The sequence below is a fragment of the Equus caballus genome, chromosome 11, assembly GCF_041296265.1.
Source record: "Equus caballus isolate H_3958 breed thoroughbred chromosome 11, TB-T2T, whole genome shotgun sequence".
NCBI classification, from domain to species: Eukaryota; Metazoa; Chordata; class Mammalia; order Perissodactyla; family Equidae; genus Equus; species Equus caballus.
Genome location: NC_091694.1, coordinates 5,698,289 through 5,717,958, shown reverse-complemented (window position 1 = coordinate 5,717,958; position 19,670 = coordinate 5,698,289). Strand labels below are relative to the sequence as shown.

General features: G+C 58.5%; 2 protein-coding genes and 1 non-coding gene across 6 annotated transcripts in view; 1 reads left to right on the top strand and 2 right to left on the bottom strand.

Annotated features, from left to right (window-relative positions):
* The first annotated feature begins 1,820 nt into the window (after positions 1-1,820).
* AANAT (aralkylamine N-acetyltransferase) lies at positions 1,821-10,735 on the top strand. 2 transcript variants are annotated; one of them, XM_023651967.2, is made up of 4 exons: positions 1,821-2,165; positions 8,225-8,464; positions 8,774-8,928; positions 9,316-10,735. In XM_023651967.2, exons 2-4 carry the CDS (start codon positions 8,302-8,304, stop codon positions 9,619-9,621), a joined length of 624 nt encoding a protein of 207 aa, XP_023507735.1. In that variant the 5' UTR covers positions 1,821-2,165; positions 8,225-8,301; the 3' UTR covers positions 9,622-10,735. The 2 variants fall into 2 exon arrangements, with proteins under 2 accessions (XP_023507735.1, XP_070082950.1); XM_070226849.1 differs by lacking the exon at positions 1,821-2,165 and adding an exon at positions 7,168-7,396.
* RHBDF2 (rhomboid 5 homolog 2) overlaps positions 10,646-19,670 on the bottom strand; it is a 25,130-nt gene continuing 16,105 nt past the window's right edge. For all 3 annotated transcript variants that reach the window (XM_070226846.1, XM_070226848.1, XM_070226847.1), the window contains exons 4-19: positions 19,516-19,643; positions 18,609-18,804; positions 18,312-18,515; positions 17,179-17,307; positions 16,715-16,833; positions 16,350-16,544; positions 15,172-15,283; positions 14,882-14,956; positions 14,532-14,693; positions 14,022-14,131; positions 13,804-13,867; positions 13,614-13,708; positions 13,273-13,348; positions 13,007-13,107; positions 12,668-12,821; positions 10,646-11,980 (exon numbers count right to left, since the gene is read on the bottom strand). In XM_070226846.1, coding sequence (XP_070082947.1) covers positions 11,561-11,980; positions 12,668-12,821; positions 13,007-13,107; positions 13,273-13,348; positions 13,614-13,708; positions 13,804-13,867; positions 14,022-14,131; positions 14,532-14,693; positions 14,882-14,956; positions 15,172-15,283; positions 16,350-16,544; positions 16,715-16,833; positions 17,179-17,307; positions 18,312-18,515; positions 18,609-18,804; positions 19,516-19,643 — 2,340 coding nt within the window. In that variant the 3' untranslated portion in view covers positions 10,646-11,560. The remainder of the gene's footprint in view (positions 11,981-12,667; positions 12,822-13,006; positions 13,108-13,272; positions 13,349-13,613; positions 13,709-13,803; positions 13,868-14,021; positions 14,132-14,531; positions 14,694-14,881; positions 14,957-15,171; positions 15,284-16,349; positions 16,545-16,714; positions 16,834-17,178; positions 17,308-18,311; positions 18,516-18,608; positions 18,805-19,515; positions 19,644-19,670) is intronic.
* MIR9104 (microRNA mir-9104) lies at positions 15,245-15,383 on the bottom strand. Its single transcript, NR_128131.1, has one exon. It is a non-coding gene; the product is annotated as a microRNA mir-9104 (primary transcript).

Genomic DNA, 19,670 nt, shown 5'->3' with positions numbered 1-19,670 from the left:
ATCTTTGTTGAATGATTGAACAAAATAGTCAACCTTTCCTAATGGCCCTAAATGCATCAACAGGCCTCTGGGACACCTCTGTCTTTCCTTAAGTCCACAACTCTCCATTTTCCTAGACATGGAGAGAAACATACACACTCACATCACACATACATCCATGCTCACCCCACATGCATGCGCACACACAAACACACACACACTCTGTTGCTCTCTCCTTAGCCTTCATTCAGCCTCTAGATCTCACTGCCCATTATGGTAGCCCCTAACCACACGTGGCTCTTGAGCACTTGAAATGTGACTGGTCTGAATTGATGTGTGCTGTAAGTGTAAAATACACGCTGAATTTTGAAAATTCATTGCAGAAAAAAAAAAGAATATAAAATATCTCATTAATATTTTTATATTGATCACTTGTTGAAATGACAATATATGTATTAGGTTAAATAAAATATATTATTAAAATTTGTTTCTTTTGGCTTTTTTGCATGTGGCTACCAGAAAATTGAAAATCACATATGGGGCACACATGCTCTTTCTATTGGACACTGGGACTCCAGATGCTCAAAGCCGTAGGTCCGTTCTTTCTCCAGGAGGTGGCGATCCCGTCCTGGCTTTGATACCTCCATTCCAGAAAGGTCTGGAAGGTTCCTGAGGAAACTGCCTGTGTAATATGGCAGATATTGAACTGTAAATAAAGATGGGGCCCTACTCAGCCCTGCAGTGAAGCTGGCCTATCTATGCAAAGGAGGCCTCAAAATAAGTCCACAGGAAGTCAAGAAGCTAAGTGCCATCCTCCTCAACAGAAGAATCGACACCCAGTTGATAGATTCCTACTCTGTAGGCGGCATGATGCCACACTTTCAACACACTCTCTGTTTTCCAGGGGCTTATAAGTCTATTGGGGATGGGCACAGTAGATGCTGTGGTGCACAGCGCAAGCCCGCCTTCATGTCTGAGGCACTCCTCCCCCCAGCTGCGTCCCTCTCCAAGGACTGCTCTGCACTGAAGGAAGATGCCTCACCCATCCAATGACTCTCTGTGAGGGGGAACAAAGCCTGGCCCTCTCCCCTCTATTCAGAACATTGGGGCAAGGCCATCCCAGCCTCAGAGCTCCTCCTGGGATCAGCTGAGGCCTCTGCTGCAATGACCTCAACACAGTTAAACTTCTCGCTCTGCCTGCTGCTGCTGACCTGATGCCCTCACAGGTGCTGGCCTGAGAGGGCTCCCGATAACTGCCTTCATGCAGATCTCAGAGCCTTAGTCAATTTCCTATTGGTGCCAAATGTGGTCCTAGGGAACAGACTCCAAATGGGATTCTGGAACTGGATCATCTGTCTGCTAATGAGGACCCACCTCATTAGTGGTAGGTGGAATATTCTGGCCCCTGGCATGCTGTAGTGATACAATTGTTAAAACTTTCATGGGCATGGGGCCAGCCTGGTGGCACAGCGGTTAAGTGTGCATATTCCGTTTTGGCAGTCCGGGGTTCACCAGTTCAGATCCTGGGTGCAGATACGGCACCATTTGGCAAGCCATGCTGTGGCAGGCATCCCACATATAAAGTAGAGGAATATGGGCGTGGATGTTACCTCAGGGCCAGTCTTCCTCAGCAAAAAGAGGAGGATTGACAGCAGATGTTAGCTCAGGGCTAATCTTCCTCCAAAAAAAAAAACAACAACAACTTTCATGGGCAGTGGACTGGCCTGGGATACCAGTGGAAGGAAATGCAGTGGTAGTGAAAAATCTTAGGCATTTGCAAGGTATGAGAGAGTAGTCTTTATAAGGACTGTGGAATCCCATGGCTCTTCTTAGGGGCAGTCGCATTGGAGAAAAACAGTGAAAGGCTGTGGGTCACCAACTGGAGGCTCAGTATAAAAGCCAGAAGGTATCCTTGGCAGCATGTAAAGAAACTCGCCTCCTGAAGTTGGGGGACAGAGAAAAGTAGAGGATCAGGTCTGGACATAATAAGAGTAGCCAGGCCCCAGAGAAGGCTGAATTCTCAACCTTACTGAGTCAGCTATGCCAAGGAAGATCTGACTGGGAAGAAATGGGACTCTGAGACACCTGGGGATATCTGGGTCACTGTACTAAAAAATCTTGAAGCTCCAGGTTCTGCTCCAGCCTTCTGGACCTTCACAGCTGTGGTCCCCTCCTGCCTGTTAGAGGTTAGTGCGCTCTCTCTCTCTCTCTCTCTCTCTCTCTCTCTCTCTCGCTTGGAGACAATGATTCCTCCTTATAAGACATGTTCTGCCCCGCCCCACCCCCAAGGATCTATTCCACCTCCTCTCTTTGCACTAGACCAATAACTAGGTTTAAATCACAACATAATATGGCTGGTGAAGTGCTGTGCCACCTAAGAGAGGGAAAAGGCTATCCCTGGAAGGGACTGCAGGTCCAGCATGGTGCCAACAGGAGCTGGGAGAGTACAGGGCGGGAATCGGAGGATACTGCATCGAGAGAGGCAGAACATAAAGTCGGATAAGGAGAGTGTGTTGTTTGGGGGCACTTCTCCACGTTACAGGCTTTACCATCCTGGCAGAGACCCCAGAAGTTGGCGCTAACACACTGCTAGGGTGGCTCTTGGCAGCTGGGAGAGAGTGAGCTAGAGCATCACCCCCCAGCTGGCAGCACTGCTCGTGACTTGCAGCTGCACTCTCCTGCAGGAATTGCCCTCCGCTAAGGGAAGCCTCCTCACCCAGGGTGGATGTGGGGCTCAAAGGCCTGCTGTCCACCTCAATCCGGGCATCTCTGAAGGGCTTGCGGCTCCTGAGCTTGCGATGAGATGGGCTCAGGCCTCTATCGCTGCTGCATCACCACAGCCCGACTTCCTGCCCTGCCCAGTCCTGCCGCCCCTGCTCCCCGGCAGGGCTTGCCCCCAGAGCTCTCCCCGGTGAGCCTCCTGCACACACTTCTCCATCTCAGCCTCTGTTCCCTGGGAACCTGCATGGACGCACTGAGGTTGAAAAGGTAAATATGGTCAGGTGAAATGTGCTCAGTGTAGGCGTGCAGGACAGACATAAGTGTAGAGGAGGAGTTGAGAGAAAAAAGCCACCCTCAAAACCACCAAAAAATGCACTAGTTACTCAAGTGCCAAAATAAAGGATGACCTTCCCTGCCTGTCAGGGCTTTTCAGTTGCTCTGCGTGAAAAAATTGGGGTCTCGGAGGCATCATCAGACTGTCTCTGGGCCCTGTCTCTCATGGGACCCTGTCTTGGTCTCCCCCAGGTGGATTCCCCTGGGCCCTGGGCAGCTGTCACATGGAAGGGAGGAGGGGGAAGTAGGTGCAGCCCTATGTGGGAAGCTCCCCAGAGGCCCTGGGACCAAGACGTCACTCACCTGGGCCCATGTGGCTGCTACGCAGGCTCTCCAGGTGTGGCAGGGTTGCTGCAGGCTCGGTGTTGGGGGGTGGGGTGAGGGAAGTCTTCTCCATGCCCCACCAGGTCGGTGGGTCAGTGTGCCTTTAGCCAATGGCCTCTGCCCTGCTGTCACCTCTGCTTTGTCAGTATAAGGCTGCTCCTCTGCATCGGGCCTCCCTGCCCACCCCTCTCTCCTGAAAAACTTAAAGGCTGTCCGGGGCCTCCTTGTTAGGAGAATCTGAGACCTTTTCTCCATTCTTGGCTGCATTTGACGCTGCTGACCACCTCGTCCCTTGGATTCTGGGACGTGTCCTGATCCTGGTTCTGCTCATAACCTCACCTTTCTTTCCCCTCGAGTGGACATCCCTGAAGCTCAGCCCTCGGCTTTCCTGTGGTGACATGTGGTCCACTCGGTCATGAGGACAGCCAAATCTGTACCCACCGTCTTCACCACTTGGGGTCATTAGTGCTATGGGGGCTTAGCTGGGTCAGAAGTGAGGCTCAGTGGGGGCAGATGAGGAGTTAGGTAACATGGCCCTCTGAGGGTTCTCTGTATGCCCTAGACAACCTGTCATAGAATGTTCTGGAGCCCTGAAGCAGGGCCAAAGCAGCCATAGCCCATGATTTACTTGGGACCAAAGAACCTTGTGGGAGAGAACTGGAACCCAGCCCACAGCTGGTATTCAGACATGTGTGGACCTGTCTGGTGGGCTGAGAGACCCCAAAGGAGGCCAGACTGGCAGGAGTGATAGTGGGACCCCTAAGGGGGAGCCATCATGTGAGAAGTGTGGTGCGGGGCCAGACTGAGCAGAGTCAGAGCCGGGGAGCAGTGGTTACATGACCCTTTCAAGGGACCTGGTGTTGGAGGGAGACTTGGCATAAAGAGTAAAACTGTTTCAGTAGGGATCTGAAAAGAAGCACCCTGAGCCCACATGGGAACATTTGATCACATTGACTTTATATCAAGTAGTCTTGTCTTCTCACCTCTGGTTCTGCAGTTAGAATGCCCGCAGTGTCACCTGTGACTGCCTCTTAGGTAGATGGCACTCTTCTCTTGTCCCCTGAGCCTGGGAAGAGCCTCAGAACCCTTCTAAACAGCCACGGGCAGGGGGAACAGGCACGAGAGACGAACATCGTGATCCGGAAGGGAATATGCGTGGGGACGGTGGTCCAAGGAGCTTTCAGGGCAGAGGGTGCTCTGAGATGACTGGAGACCCCTGTAGGGTGCCCTCACATAGTTCCAGCCAGGTGGCTCTTGGTCTGTTTTATATACTAGACCTCTGCCAAAGACTTCAAGAAAGGTTCTGGGGCTACAAAGCTTTGAATCCCCACTGCTCTGAGCACATGGCAGGCTGGGTACCCGTGTTGGCTGAAAAACACTCTCCCCACAAGGAAGACAAACAGGATGCGAAATTAGGGCCAAAAGGCTGCTTGGAGAACACGCACTTCAGGCAGACATTAGAATCCCCTGGGGAGGGTCTACACGCCTGAGGTCTTACCCCAGAACTTTAAAATCAGAATCCCTGCGGGTGACGCAGGCGTTGGAATTTTTTAAGCTCCCAGGTGATTCCAATGTGCAGTCAGGCGTGAGAACCAGGTTTGAAGCAGGGAGAGTTGGGCAGGTCATAGGAATGGCCTTTTCTAGGACCTCAAGGTTGGAGGTAGGGGTGCCAGTCCAGGTCCTGGGCATGTTCCTCCCACTAGGCCTGAAAGCCAAACCCGAGGAGGTCTTCTGGTTAGTCCTGAGAGGTCTGTCGTGGGTGCCCAGAAGGGGAAAGGTGGGAAGCTGCCTGGTGGCAGTCGGGGTGGGAGTTGTGTGGTGAGCTGGGAGTTCTGCTGGGCCTCAGACAGCAGAGGGGCCCTGGGGGATGGGGACCCAACAGATAGGAGTGTGGGTGTGCCGGGTGTCTGGACGGGTCTGGGGTCACCCCGGTGCCAGGATCTCATGGGCCCAGCAGCACCGGGCAGGGCTGGCACTGGCAGTCACTCCTGGATCACAGGTAAGAGCAAGCACTCCTGTGGTGGGTGGACAGGGTTTCGGCACTACTGTGCTGGTATAAAAGCCAGTAGGGGGTGTGCGTGGCGGAAGGGCGGGACTGGGTACTAGAGAGGGAAAAGCTAAGGGGTACGGGAGGGATGTGAGTGGAAGGGAGAGAGGGAGGCCAGGGCAGTCTGTGGGGACTGAGAGGGGCTTCGAGGGGTGCGAGATGGAAGAGCAGGAGGCAGCTTGCTGGGGCTCAAGATTCCAGCGGGAAAGCTGAGATGGCCCCAGGGCGGCCCTGGGAATGGGTGACACCAAGGTCATTGGTGGTCAAGGAACTTGGGAGTGGACATGTCAGGTAGAGCAACCTCCCGAATAGTAAAGTGAACTTTCAGTAAAACACATATACGCGAAAGTGGACAAACTGGCAGCCTGATGAATTTCCAGCACCTCCCTCACGTAACGTGCATTCAATTTAAGAAATGGAGGTTACATTTCCAGCCCTCCAAAACCCTCCTTGGGCAGCCACCGGATTAGAATGGAATCCATGGAATTGCACTGTGCCACCCATTTTCCGGCTTCCTTCACTCACTGTCATGTTCACGAGTTGTCTGTGATGCTGTGTCGTCGTGGTTTGTTCCCTCTCGTTGCTGGATGGTCCTCCATTTTGTGTATATTCCACAGTTGCTTCTATGGTCAATGGTCAGGTGGGTTGCGTCCAGTGGGGAACATTCTTGCCCTTCAGTGTTTGGCAGGGTCATGAAGGAGGGATTGCGGGGCCCCAGGTATGTGTATGTCCAGTTTTAGTAGGTACTGCCGAAGTCTTCCAGAGTAGTGGCTGCACCACCTCAGGGTTATTTAAGTACCTCAGGGAGACAGCAGACGGGGGAGACAAGGCAGGTACAGTACTGGGGGGATGGCGTGAGTCTCTAAGGACCTTTTACTTGTTTGGGCTGGTTGTTGTGACAGATGGCCGAGTGATGATGGAACATGTCATGGATGTTGGAAGTTGTGATAGATGATGGAAGATGTCATGGATGATGGTGATGGAGAGCAGGGAGCAAGAGGGTTTGACTCCCACCTCAGGATCTGGGATCTTCCCCAGAGTGCTCTGGAAGGGAGTACACCTGGGGAACCAGACTTTGGGTACATGCATGATGGAGGAGGTAATTTACAAGGGCAGGATGTAGAGGGTGTGTCTGGTGATCAAGCCCTTTCAGTGGCTTGCCACCGTCTACACAGCAAGCCCTGCCTACCTGCCTCTGCAGGCCCATCAGCTCCACCTGCAGGGCCTGGAGCCAGATTTAGGCATTTCCTTCTAAGACTTGCTGAGTCCCTTTGCTTTGGTAGACTCTGACTTGGGGACACTGTCTGACAAACAGCTCTAAAACCATGAAGACTCGAAATCCAGTGGGCCCAGCAACCAGAGGGGTAACAGTGTGTAATGGGGAGGCAGACCTGGTGTTGCCTCTCCCACTTCCCTGACTTGCTGGGAGGTTCTGAGCAGGTTATTTAACCTCTGCGAGCCTCGGTTTCCTTCTCTATGAAATTGGGTCAATACTGGGCAGGGCTGTCACATAGATTAAAGGAGACTCTTGCCAGGGGCTCAGCCTGGAGCAAGAGCTATAAATGGTAGCCCTCTCGGGCTGCAAGAGCTGGAAGAACCCTCAGAGGTGGGCTTGCCCAGGCCTCTGGGGCCAGGGGATGAAAGCCTGTCCCAGCCAGTCAGTGCCAGAGTAGGGATTAGCCCCATGCTCTCCCCTAAACCCTGGGGCCCCAGTCAGCTGCTGTAATCCCCTCTGTGCCCAGCGTGCCAGGCTGACATTTTACCCTCAGCAGGCAGGGACCAGCTTGGCACTGCCAGAGCCCTGCCAGCTTCCCCCTGCCTGGTGGACTGCGAGCAGGGCGTGGGGGGTTAGGAATCTTTGATAACAACATTGCATGCTGCCTGGCCACATCTGCTGTGCACCCAGATCTTCCTTGTTCCTGTGCCTGTGGAGGGTCCCTGGGGTGACCGGCTCTGGCGTGGGAACATTGGGGCCCTCGCCCCACAGTCCTGGTAAGTGGGACCCCCAGCCCTGGCTCGCCACCTTCAGGGACAGGAGTACACTGCTTGGGGCTTTGAGACATGGGGAGAGAAGGTGGAGGAGGCAGGACATGTGGAAGCCACAGGGCTTTTTAAGGGAGGGGTGGCCTCCTCTAACAACTGTACATCTGTAGGGTGTCATGGGAGAGGGACAAAAAGTGCCACAGGGGCACAGCTGATGAGCCAGGGGTGGGGCAAGAGGTACGGTAGGCCCTCCATGTCTGCTCTTCCCCACCCCCGCCCTGTGTGCCCACACCTCAGTCTGCGGCCATCTGGGTAAATGTGGAGGCTCCCTAAGGACTCTGATTAAGGGCTTTTGCTTCAGAGCTGAGGGCTGAGGCCGCCTAAAAAGCTCCCAGCCGCACCATCTTGCACCCAAAGGACTGGAAAGTCTCCCTCTGGGCAGGTAGGGCAAACCAGCCCTAGCTGCATTAGAAGTGGTCAGCGGAGGTGCATGCCCCCTCCTCCCTTGGGCAGCAGTGTCGGGGGTGCCCCAGGCTCCAGCGAGCACTGCCCACTCCTCCCGCATCTCCTAGGGCTCAGATGCACCCAGAGGGCAGTGAGACCAGAATGTGGAGGTTTGGAGGGGCTGCTCCGGGGGGGTACTTCTGGCTGAGAGGGAAAGGTGGAGAAAGAGCAGCAATGTTGAGAGTCCCCAAGACTGCTCCTGGGGCCAGGCACCTGGGGCATGTGCCCCTCCACTTTGGGGCTGGCCCCACCCCAGATCCAGCTATGAAAGAAGCAAGACGCGCCCTCTTGGAGATGAAGATCAGACCCCTGATTCTCACTGCTCCCCAACAGGTGCTCCGGGGCCTTCCTTGGCTGTCGTGGAGGCTACTTCTGAAGCTGGGCACCCCAAGGTGGCACCAGCAGCCAGGATGTCCACACAGAGCATCCACTACCTGAAGCCCGTGGCCCTGTGCCTGGCACCTGGGATCCCAGAGTCCCCAAGCCGCCACCGGCGCCACACACTCCCTGCCAGCGAGTTTCGCTGCCTCACCCCAGAGGACGCAGCTAGCGTGTTTGAGATTGAGCGTGAGGGTGAGCAGCTTCCACACATGGCCCAGGATGCTGCTGTACTGTGCTGCGGTTGCCCTGTGGGGAGAAGACCCTCACATCTCCTACCCTTGGTGCCTGGGACCCCAGAGTATCAGACAGTTTCCGTGTGTGCGCATGTGCGCATGCGTAGGGGGCGGGAACAACAGCCTTGAATCCCCTGCTTTTCTGTGGGGAAGGTTTGGGGGGTGGGAGACCCCACCCCTGGCATCTGAGCCAATGCTTGGTGTGCAGTGGACAGTGGGCATGTGGCACAGCGACCGCTGAGTCACCCACTCGTGCCTCCTGCCACAGCCTTCATCTCTGTCTCGGGCACGTGCCCCCTGTATCTGGATGAGATCCGGCACTTCCTGACCCTCTGTCCAGAGCTGTCCCTGGGCTGGTTCCAGGAGGGCCGCCTCGTGGCCTTCATCATCGGCTCGCTGTGGGATGAGGAGAGACTCACTCAGGTGAGGGCAGAGTGGGGCTGTGATGACAGGCCCCTGGAAGGCTCTGGAAGAGAGGCCACTGCCTGCTGGCCTCTGGGTTCTCCTGCTCTGGCAAAGGCCAGCCAGATGGGGGTAGAGGAGCCCAGAGGCTGGGATTTCTTCCTCCAGAACCAGAGAGATGAGCACAGGCCTTAGGTCCTCTTCCAGGGTGAGAGAGCCCAGCCCTGTGGGGTCTCAAAGGGCCTCATGGCCAGGGATGCAGCTCCCAATTTGGGGCCTTCCTTGGGTGGAAGGGGAGCCCTGATTGGAGGCACTCAGAGGATACCTGCTATTGGCCCAGGTAGGGGTGGTTTAGGGGATAGGTGTTGGCAGAGGTAACCTGGACTCATGTCCCTTGTTTGCCCCCAGGAGTCACTGACGTTGCACAGGCCTGGTGGCCGCACGGCCCACCTGCATGTGCTGGCTGTGCACCACACCTTCCGGCAGCAAGGCAAGGGCTCCATCCTGCTGTGGCGCTACCTGCACCACCTGGGCAGCCAGCCCACCGTGCGCCGGGCCGTGCTCATGTGCGAGGACACACTGGTGCCCTTCTACGAGAGGTTCGGCTTCTACCCTGTGGGCCCATGCGCCATCACTGTGGGCTCACTCGCCTTCACGGAGCTCCAGTGCTCCCTGCGCAGCCATGCCTCCCTGCGCAGGAACAGCAACTGCTAAACCATGCTGACCACCTGCCCGCTGCCCCGGGGTGCCCATGGCTGGTGATGGAGATGTGGGAAGGCAAGCTGGGGCTCCTACCCAGCCCCAGTGTCCCCTTCCCTGGCCCGGCCTCCCCCAGGTTGGCTGAGCATGAAGGGAGACCAGGTACTGGTGGAGCAGGGAGAGGCGAAAAAAAGGAGATGGGGTGGCTTTTCCCCAGCCCAGCCTGCCCAGCTAGAGCACTAGTGTGCTTCCTCCAGTCTGTCCTCACGAGGGCCTCTGGACCGCCTGCGTTCCAAATTGCCCGAGCTGGGGCTGGATCGGCGAACAGACAGTGGGAGGTGTCCTGCAGCCTTGCCTCAGCTCTTCCCTCCTCAGGAACCGATGGTGGACCGTCTAGGCATGAAGGGGCTCAGCACCAGGGGAGCATCCTCACAGGAGGAGCCCAGCGCTCAGGGGCTCTTTTTGTCCCCAGCCCCAGGGCTGCCCCTTCTCACCTTCAGCCCTGGAACAGGGGGTAGCCGGGAACAGGGAAGTACAGGGGCCACATCTGGGCTCACCCACCTCCCCAGTCCCTGTGCTGCCCCTCCTCCTCCTCCCAGGCCACAGGCACCCTGGCTCCTCTGTCCACAGTAATAAAGTGGTTGTGCCCATCGCCTTCCGGGTGGCTCCTGGGTGTGGGGTGAAGGGTTGGGGCTTGCCCCCAGCTGCAGTGAATGGACAAGCACTGTGCCTTCCCACCCACAACATCCCTACCAGGGTGGCCCGCCCCTCAGCCCAGCCAGCCCCCTCACTGCCCCTATAAGCACGTGGGGCTGGGGGCCCCCAGGAGTCGAGGGCTTTAACCTGCCCTCTCAAGGGACGTCCTGAGGCCCTCCACGTGACCCCAACCTGGTTTCTGGTCCAACCAAATCCCCCAGAAGTCAACAAGTTTTCCACCGTCCCTTGGACCAAGCCCCTGCCCCTGAGCGCTACCTGGCTGCCCCCAACCCCAAAATAAGGTTCCAGCTTTCATTCTACCTGAGCCCTCAAAAGACAATACTTCCATAAAGAATATCATTTAATACATTTGAGACATCATCCATACAAAGTTAGCGTTACTTTAAAAATTAGGATCATAATATAAACTGGTAAAAAAAAAAAAAAAAAAAGGGTCTGATTGAGCCTCGGGCAGCCCCTGGGAGTGGGTCCTCAGGGTGTCCAGGCAGGAGTGAGGCAGAGGGTGGCGGGGCTGGCTGCCATCAGAACCAGCCCCGTGAGGCAGAACACTGACATGAAGGGAGGGCCGGGAGGGTTTCGAGAGGCAGAGCCTCAGCTAGAGAGAAGGGAAGGCTCCTGGCTTCCTGGTCTCCCTGTGTCTCCCTGCTCCTTCACTGCCCCAGACCAGGCCAAAGCCTCTCTCACAATGTCCAGTCTGGGAGCCTTACAGGCAGACTCACTAGCTACCGATGAATGTAGGGCTCGTAGGGCAGAGAGAGGAGGAGAAACAGGAAGGGGGCCATGGTGAGGCAGGCTGGGAACCTGGTGGGGTCCCTGGAAGGGCTCAGTCGTGGTGAAGGGGAAGGCACCAGTGGAAGCTGAGGTGGGAGACTGCCAGCAGCCCGAGGACCCTGAGAAGAAAGATGCCCACCCCCAGGAGGTGGTCCCAACTGCAGGGGAGCCAGGGGAGAGGGCAGGAAGTCAGGGCCTGGGCCCCGAGCTGCAGAGAAGCATGTGCTCGGAGTGTCCCCCAGCCTGGGCCACGGACACACAGACCTGAGGAAGGGTCCTCACTCCCCCAGGGAACCCGCCTGCGTGACTGTCTCCCATGGAGTCAGGGAGCACCTGGGCCCCCAGCGGTGGGTCTCGAGAGTGTCGGGTGGGGTGCTCTGCAGACAGCAGCCCGTCCCAGGCACAATCCCTGTGTCAGTGGCACTCTGTGGGCAGCAGCCGCGGCCCGGCCCTGCCGGGCAGGCGGTCAGTGCAGCACCTGGTCCAGCTCGTACTTCTCACAGAAGCGGCTGGTGAAGGGGAAGCAGGTGAGGTACTCGATCCAGGGCCAGTTGATGGGGTAGACATACAGCCAGATGACGAGCGAGGCGAAGAGGCCAGCAAAGACCAGCAGCGACACCAGGATGAGGGCGCGCTTGCGGTACTTGTCGCTGGTGCCGAAGGTGATGTAGGGCAGAAAGGCGAAGGCAAGCAGCAGGCCGCTGAGGAAGCCGAAGATGTGGGCAATGTTGTCGATCCAGGGCAGGAGGCCGCAGATGAACAGGAAGAGCACGATGGCCGACAGGTTCAGGAAGGCCTTCCAGGGCCGCTCCAGCAGCTGCCAGCTCTGGAAGAGCTCCACGAAGAGGCAGGCGAGGAGGCCGAACTGCGAGCCAGCTGGGCCCACCTGGGATGGGCGGGAGGGGACATGCGTGAAATCCAGGTACCAGGTTGGAAGCCTTTGTAGGGAGCCCTAGGTACAGCTGGCTGGAGCACCAGGACCTGGGTCATCCCATCTGGGAGCCCCTCCCAGGGGTGGGGGCCCCAAAGCTGAGGGGCCAGGGGTCAGCTAGAGCTGCCAGACCAAAGCGGGCTTGTTCCACCCATCCTTTCCGCAAACACTGAGCCCCTACTGTGTCCCTGGTGCAATAAGTACGACAAACAAGACTCTCCAGGGTGCATACAGTGGGGACAGGCACTGAACAAGCCAACAGTGTTAAGCTGATCAAAAAACTGCAGTTTCTGTGGGTCGACAATGGTCACATGGCAATTTCATAGGCTCAACCTATGGATATGTGACGTGGGGGCAGGCAGTGGTCATGGTTGTGAAGAGAAATGAGGCAGAGAAGAGGAACAGAGTGAAAAACAGGGTCCGGCAAGGTCTTTCTGGAGGTGATGTCTTAGCATGACTCAGGGGCATCGCTGCTCCTCGTGCCCGGGGATTAAAGGATCGGCCAATAAGCTCCCAGCTTAGCTGTCCATCTGCTATCGAGCCCAGCATGGGAGGGGCCGTGTGTCCCTCTGGCAGGCCTCAGGTGGGAGGGGTGGAGAGCAGTAGAGCCGGCCCTCCCTGCCCCATCCTCCGAGTCCCTACCTCTGCCCGGTACGGGAGGAAGATGGCACTGGCGAGATTGCCAGTGATGCCGCTGAGGATGAAGATGATGGCAATGCGGTGCCAGCCGGCCAGCTTCTCCAGGTCCCGCAGGATGGTCATTTGGAAGACCACAGACACAAGGCAGTGCACCACGCTGAGGTGGGGGACACACCAGGCATCAGCCTTCCCACATCTGCCCACAGTCACCAGCCAGCACTTCAGGAGCAATGGGTCTGGGAGGTTGTGCCAGCTGTGCTCTGGCCCAGGGGCCTCTTCTGGGGGGTCCAGGTGAGCAGCCACTACCGGGATCTGGGGCGCATGGAGCGAGGAGCCTCTTACCCAGCATGGAGGAACAGAGACAGCCAGAGCCTGTAGAACTGATCTGGGACCTCAGGGTTGAGGAAGGGCAGCAGCCCACACACCTCATCCAAGCAGTGCACCTGGAGGCAAGCACGGTGTGGTCAGCGCCTGGGACCTGGCTTGGCTAGAGGCCCGCTGTGGGGGCGGAGCCAGATACCGGCCGCAGGAGGGAAAGCATGAGGCCCAGCTCCAGTAGGCTGCACACCTGGCTTCTTACGCCCAGGGCACCACAGGCCCCTCCTCACCTGGGAGCAGAGCGTAGCCTCTTCGTGGAAATAGCCGTGCATGAACTCACAGTATTCCCGAGTGGTGATCTCACAGCTGGGGGGATGGAGAGGCAAGGGGGCACATCAGGGCCCTGGGTACCCCTGCCCACCTCGCCCAGAGCCCAGTGCCTAGCCACAGGAGGACTCACTGGCAGGAAGGGGGTGCCCCTCTGCAGAGACTCTGGCTCTAGGGCAAGCCCCCCTTCATCCTGCTCAAACCGCGGGTGGCCCCCAGAGTCGGGGGAGAGGACACCAGCCAGGGTGTGGGTGGTGGAGGAGGAACACAGGAAGCTCTGGGCAGGGTGCCTGGGCCAGCTCACCTGCCCTTGGTGCCGATGCAGCAGGGGCGGCCTCTGATCTGGCAGTCTATGTGCAGGAAGCCTGTGCGGTTACTCCTGGACTGCTCCGTGCAGATCTGCCAGATGGGGCACCAATAGCAGGGTGGGCCTGTGTGGTGGCAGGCACCCCCTCTCCACCCTCCCCAGACCACTCTCTGCCCTGGACACTCACTGGCCACTTGGTGATATCATCGGGCCAGATGTGGGCACCGCTGGAGGCCGGCTCCTCACAGGTTCTGGAGGCAGAGGTCAAAGGGGGCAAAATGAGGGGCTGCGGCACCCCTAGCCTGCCACACCAACCCGCCAGCATCCCTGTGGGCACCACAGACAACAGGATACTCCACCCCACCTTCTCGGACAGCCCAGCCACAGGCTGCCCTGGGACTGTACCTGGGGTCCTGGTGGCACACAGCCCCTGACGTCCGCTTCTGGCCCAGATCAGACTTGTCCATGGGGGGCCCTGTATCGTCCTGCCACTTGACAAAAGTAGCCAAAGTCTCCTAGAGGATGGAGGCAGGCCAGTCATGCCAGGACAAGGCCACCCCCACTGCAGTGGGCGGGGGACCCTCCAAGACAAGGGCTCTTCCCACGTCCCAGAGCTCAGGCCCATCCGCTAGACCCCCACTCCCACGTTCTTGAGACCTAGCTTTCACTTTTCCGGGGCTTGGGAGGTTGACACCTTCCCTGTGCTGGGCTGCGTACAGGGGTATGTGGGGCTGGGGAGGCATGTGGGGCCAGGGAGGGGTGTGGGGCTGGGGAGGGCAGGAGAAGGAAGAGGGAATGTGGTCACTGCCCTTGAAGGGCCCCTCCCCCAGGCCAGGGCAAGCAGAGATGCTGCAGGGGACCAGAGTAGGGCTGGCAGGGGTTGCAGGGCCCAGGGTGAACGGCCCCTGGCCCCACCGAGCAGTCCTTCCGCTGGGTCTGGATGCAGCCTGAGTGGTCATTCTGGACGCAGCAGCCTGAGTCCCGCTCCAGATCTCGCTCCCGCAGCACCAGCTGCTCAATCTGCCTGTCCTTCCGGATGCAGGGCGAGAACTTGGCTCCCAGGTGGATCAAGTCAATCTAGGGGGGTAGGGGGGGAGAGAAGGAGGAAGCCGGAAATGAGACCTGGTGGCTCTGTTGAGTCTCCCCTGAGGGTCCCCTGATGAGGGGGGCTAACCCCAAGCAAGCTAACCCCCTCCCTGCCCAGCTGGGGGTGACGGGGCCCATGGGCTCCCTGCTGAGATGCTGTCCCCGCCTGGGCCCCTCACCGAGCTGGGGCCGATCCAGAAGTTCTCCTGCTGGATGTACTTCACGCTCTCATACACACCTTTGTTCCTGAGCACCTGGTGCAAAGGTGGAAGGAAGGGGGTCAGGGGTTTCCCCGGCCCAGGGTAGGGTCCCCAAGAAGGGGTCAAGGGGCAAAGCCACAAGGAGTCCAGAGCACCCTCCTGCTTGGACCAGGTGGTTGCCATGGGAGGGATTCAGGGGCCCAGGATGCTGAAGTCTCTCAGGGGGCTGGGACCCTCATGGTGGAGCCCCACTTCCGTAGCCGACTCACCAGCTGAGTGGTGACGTGCTGGGCAAAACCCACGGGCGCGATGCCATACGTGCAAATCACCAGCAGCGTGATGATGATGTGGACAAAAGTCAGCCAGTAGGTGAAGTAGGGCCTGCAGCAGAGGCCTCAGGTCAGCAGAGCCAAGCTCACCTCCTGACCCTCCGCCCTGCTGAGCCCAGCCACTCCCTGCCCTCACCAGCTCTCTACCCTCCATTTCTACTCCCTGCCAACTATCTTTCACCACGGTGACTTTTGAAATGCACCGCTACACGTCTCTTTTCCAGCTTAAATACCTTCGACAGCTTCCTACTGCCCTTGGGACAAAGTCTGACACTGCCCCCTCCTGCTGGCTGCAAGGCCTTGCTGTGCCTCCCCACCTCCCCGGCCTCTTTCCTCTTCTCTTGCAGTTCCTGGAACACACCCTGCTCCCTGCAGCCTCAGTGCCTTTGGACATGATGTTTCCTCTGCCTGGGATACTCTTCCCGTCTCTCTTCACCCAGCCAACTGTTGTTCATCATCCTGACTATATCCCGCCCCACCAGCTGGTCACTTCCACTCTGTTCTCTTTCCCCTGGACATCCACCACACCTGTTAGTACTTTTATGTAATTTGGGGTCCAATGTCTATCAGGTTGCTGCCAAGTGTGCATCATATGATGCATATGCATCATACTGCCCCTCCTCAATCCTCCAGCTACCCCTGAGGTCTTTGCGCATGTCCTCTCCTAGTCCCCTCATTCACAGTCACAGCTTCTAACTGTCCCCTGACCCACCCACCCCTCCCTGCTCCATGCCATTGGAGCTCTGTTCCAGGGCCTGCATGGTGGCACTCAAGAAATGCTTGCTGACTGACTGCTGTCTGGGAGCCTGGCTGAGGACGCAGGCCAAGAAAGTGGGGAGGGTGGAGAGGAGGCAGCAAGTACCCAAGGACCCTTCCCAGGTGATGTTCTTGCTCAAAGGGGACCCTGAGGACCAGTCCCTGCTCTCCTGACCCACAGCAGGTGCTCACCAAATGCTTGCTGAGTGAAGAAGGGGTGCTTCAGGAAGGCCCAGGGGAGCACGGAGGCTCCCAGCCCCTCTCCTCTCCACCTACCCAAGGGGTTCGCGAGAGTGGTGCCAACACCCCACTCTCACGGGGTAGGGGGCGGGCAGCACTGGCCGCCATGCCCGCCCGCTCACCGGTGGCTGTCGAAGCTCTCCAGCTGCCGCTGCACGGTGCTGCTGATGCTGCGACGGTAGCTGCGGTTCAGCCAGTTGCCCACCACGCCCAGGCCGTAGTGCCGCTTCTTCCGGTCGAAGGCAAAGTGCTTCACCTTGGAGGCGATGCGCTTGCCGCGCCTGGCCGCGGGGCCCGGGGCTGGACCGTGCTCCTTCCTGGTGGGGATGGGGGCTCTCAGACTGTGCCACCTCCGCACATCCCAGAATGGGGATTGGGAGGGACCTGCAGTCTGGGGAGGCCCCCAGGCGGGTCACTGGGCTCCAGGGAGCCCTTGCCCCATTGTGCTGCCTCCCTCCACCTAGAGGAGGGACCACCCAGAACTCACAGAGGGATCTGCAACCCATCAGGGGAGAGCGGGGAGGCTGAGCGTGGGATCGCCCGGAAGTAGCTGGCAGAGAGTGGGGGAGACTCAAACACATCATCGGGCATGGAGCTCATTTCTTCCTGGGGTGGGGGTGGATTGGGGGACAAAAAAACAGACAGTGTGAGGAGTCACTGTCCCAAATACTGCTCCCAACAGCTCAATTCAAAGGCAGGACAAGGCTGGATGGACAGGCTCTTTGGGAGGGAAGTGGAAGCCACGTGTCTGTTGGCACCCAGCCCCACCCACAGGTCCTTGCTCTGCCCAACAGAAAGATGGGGTCCCAGGCGCTCCACGAGGTGGCACTCCCCACCCCGCCAATGGCTTTCTCAGGGGCTCTGTCAGAGCATGATCGAGGCCTGGTCATCTCTCCTAGCTCCCAGTCCAGCCAGTCTCCCCATCCCCAAGGGCCCATACCCCGTGCTTGCCTTACTAAAAAACGAAGAGTCAAACGTGTCTGCCCCATCGACCACATCCTCCTCCAGGGAGCTGGGGTAGGCAAAGCTGCATTTCACCACCCGGCACCGTTGTCCCGTGGCATCCAGCACCGAGCGCCCCTGTGACAGGGCAGAGGCATGGGCATCAGGCCCGGCTCCAGCACCCCCACCCCTCAACACCAAAGGAATCATCAAGCCCATCCTGGGGGCAGCGTCTTGGGAGGTGGGAGCCCGCCCAGAGCATGGAGCGGCTGAGGGAGAAGGCCAGGCACAGGGCACCCTCTTCTCCCTAGCCCTGAACGCATCCCTCTCTCCATGGTTTGCTATCTTCTCCCTGGTGACCTCCTGGCCTCTGGCTTGGCAGCTGACACCCCATCACTCACCCTGCACCCTTACAACCGAGGCTCGGGCCATCTCTCCCCAGGGCCAGCTTCTCGGCACAGCACACCACGACCCTGCCCACCTTTCTGACCCCACCTCCTGCTACTCCTCTTGGGACCACACCTCACTAAAGCCACATCAAACCACCTGCTGCTCCCCCAAAGTGCCATGCCCCCTTCCTACCTCCAGGGCTCTGTATAGGCTGTTTCCTTCCTTCCTTTTCTGGAGAACTTTCCTGATTTTTCTGAGTCAGCTCAAAGGCCTTCCCTGGCACCAGCCCCTTTCCTGGGCGAGATGGGGCAGTACCTCCTCTGGGTGGGCCCCCCAACACTTCTCATACTGAATGGTGACATCTGCCCTCACCTGGGCTGGGGGCTCTTCCAAGGCAGTGACACTGGCCCGTTTCACTGTGCAGCCCCCGTGCCCAGCACGAAATAGGGGCTTGGTGAACACAGGTGAATGAGTGGTGACCACATTTCATGTCCTACATTCCCAGCTTATGAGATGGTGTAGAAACCAGCTTCCCAAACCAGGGAGAATTGGGACTACAAGGAAGTGGGCCTGGCTGCTGAGCCCCTCTCTCTGCCCAGGGGTCCCGGTGCATCCACTACCCTTGGCACAGAGGGAGACACCTGGGTGAACTCCTGGGGGTGCTTTGAGGAGAGGGAGGGAGGAGGGAGGCAGGGATGAGGGGAGAGAGAGGAGGAAGGGAGGCTGGGCAGGGGTGGGGAAGGCATTCTCACCTTGAGGAGGGCGGCAGCAGCTTGAAAGCTCATGTGGGCCACAGACATCCTCTTGCGGCGGGGCAGGTGGGAATAGCCAGAGCGAACGCTGGTGAAGGAGGTGAGGGACAGGACCCCAGGGGTTAATGGTGGGTGTGGGGCATGGGGCCGGTCCACCTCGTCTGGGTGGCGGAACGCCCGTCCTCGGGCCAGTGGATCCACAATCTGAAAGAGAGCCGGGGAGGGAGGAGCTGAGCAGAGCTGGTCGGGCCCCGGGGCGAAGTTGCCTGCATCCCCTCAACCCCTGATGGAGCTCACCTTGGGCATCTTGCAGGGTTTTGGAGACTCAGTGCCCTGGAAGGAAGGCACCTCCTGGCTGGGGAGCTCCAGGTCCCTCTGGCACGAGGCCTTGAGGCGGCCGTAGCGCACGCTGCAGTGGTGCAGGCTCCGGCGTTGCCAGTGCTGCCGCTTCACCTCCCAGTCACCGCTGACCCCAAACCACTGGGCCGTGCCCCTGCGGGAGCAGACAGAGAGCAAACAGGTGTGTGGACGCTGATGCAGCTACAGTGAGAGCGTGACAGGGCACATGCACTGCGCGGTTGTGTGTCTGTAGGGGAGGTGATGTGAGAGGTGACAGTGCTCCTGTGCATGCAGGGGAAGCGATGTGAGAGGTAACATGAGAGGTGATGGTGCAGATGTGTGCAGGGGAGGTGACAGGGCACGTGTGCATGCAAGAGAGGTGACATAAGGTGACAGCGCAGGTGTGTGCAGGGGAATGGATGTGAGAGGTGACAGTGCCCGTGTGCATGCAGGGAGGGGACAGGGCATGTGTGGGTGCAGTGAGAGGGGCAGATCAGCTTCCCCGTGAGCACCCTGGTTCAGTACCCAGTGACCAGATGAGCAGGGGCGGATTAAAGTCCAGAGCATGAGGAGCTGGGCTGGGAAGGCCTCCTGGAGCCACTCTGAGGGGCAGTGGTCCACCCCCCAGCTCCTGGAACTCCTTCAGCCTCCACACTATGACTTTCTACAAGGCAAATATCCCCTTTGGGCCTCAGTTTCCCACCTGTAACATGGTATTCGATTCTCACGTTCCACCCCTGCAGGGTGATGCTGCTCATTATGCCTCCCTTCTCCTTTTAGAAATGGGACTCAGAGCCAGGCCCAGCAAATGCCCAGGTGCCAAGAATCTACAGGGCCCTGGGGGGTGGCCGGGCAGGATGCTCACTTGCGGATGCTCTGGGACAGGGAGGCCTGGCGGCGGAAGCCAGGGCGCTTCTCCGAGCTGCCCTCCTGCCATCGTCCTCGTGGCTCCTGGAGGCTGACACTCTTCAAGTAGGCAGGATTCCTGGGCCTCTGTGGGGAGGTGGGAGGGAGGACAGG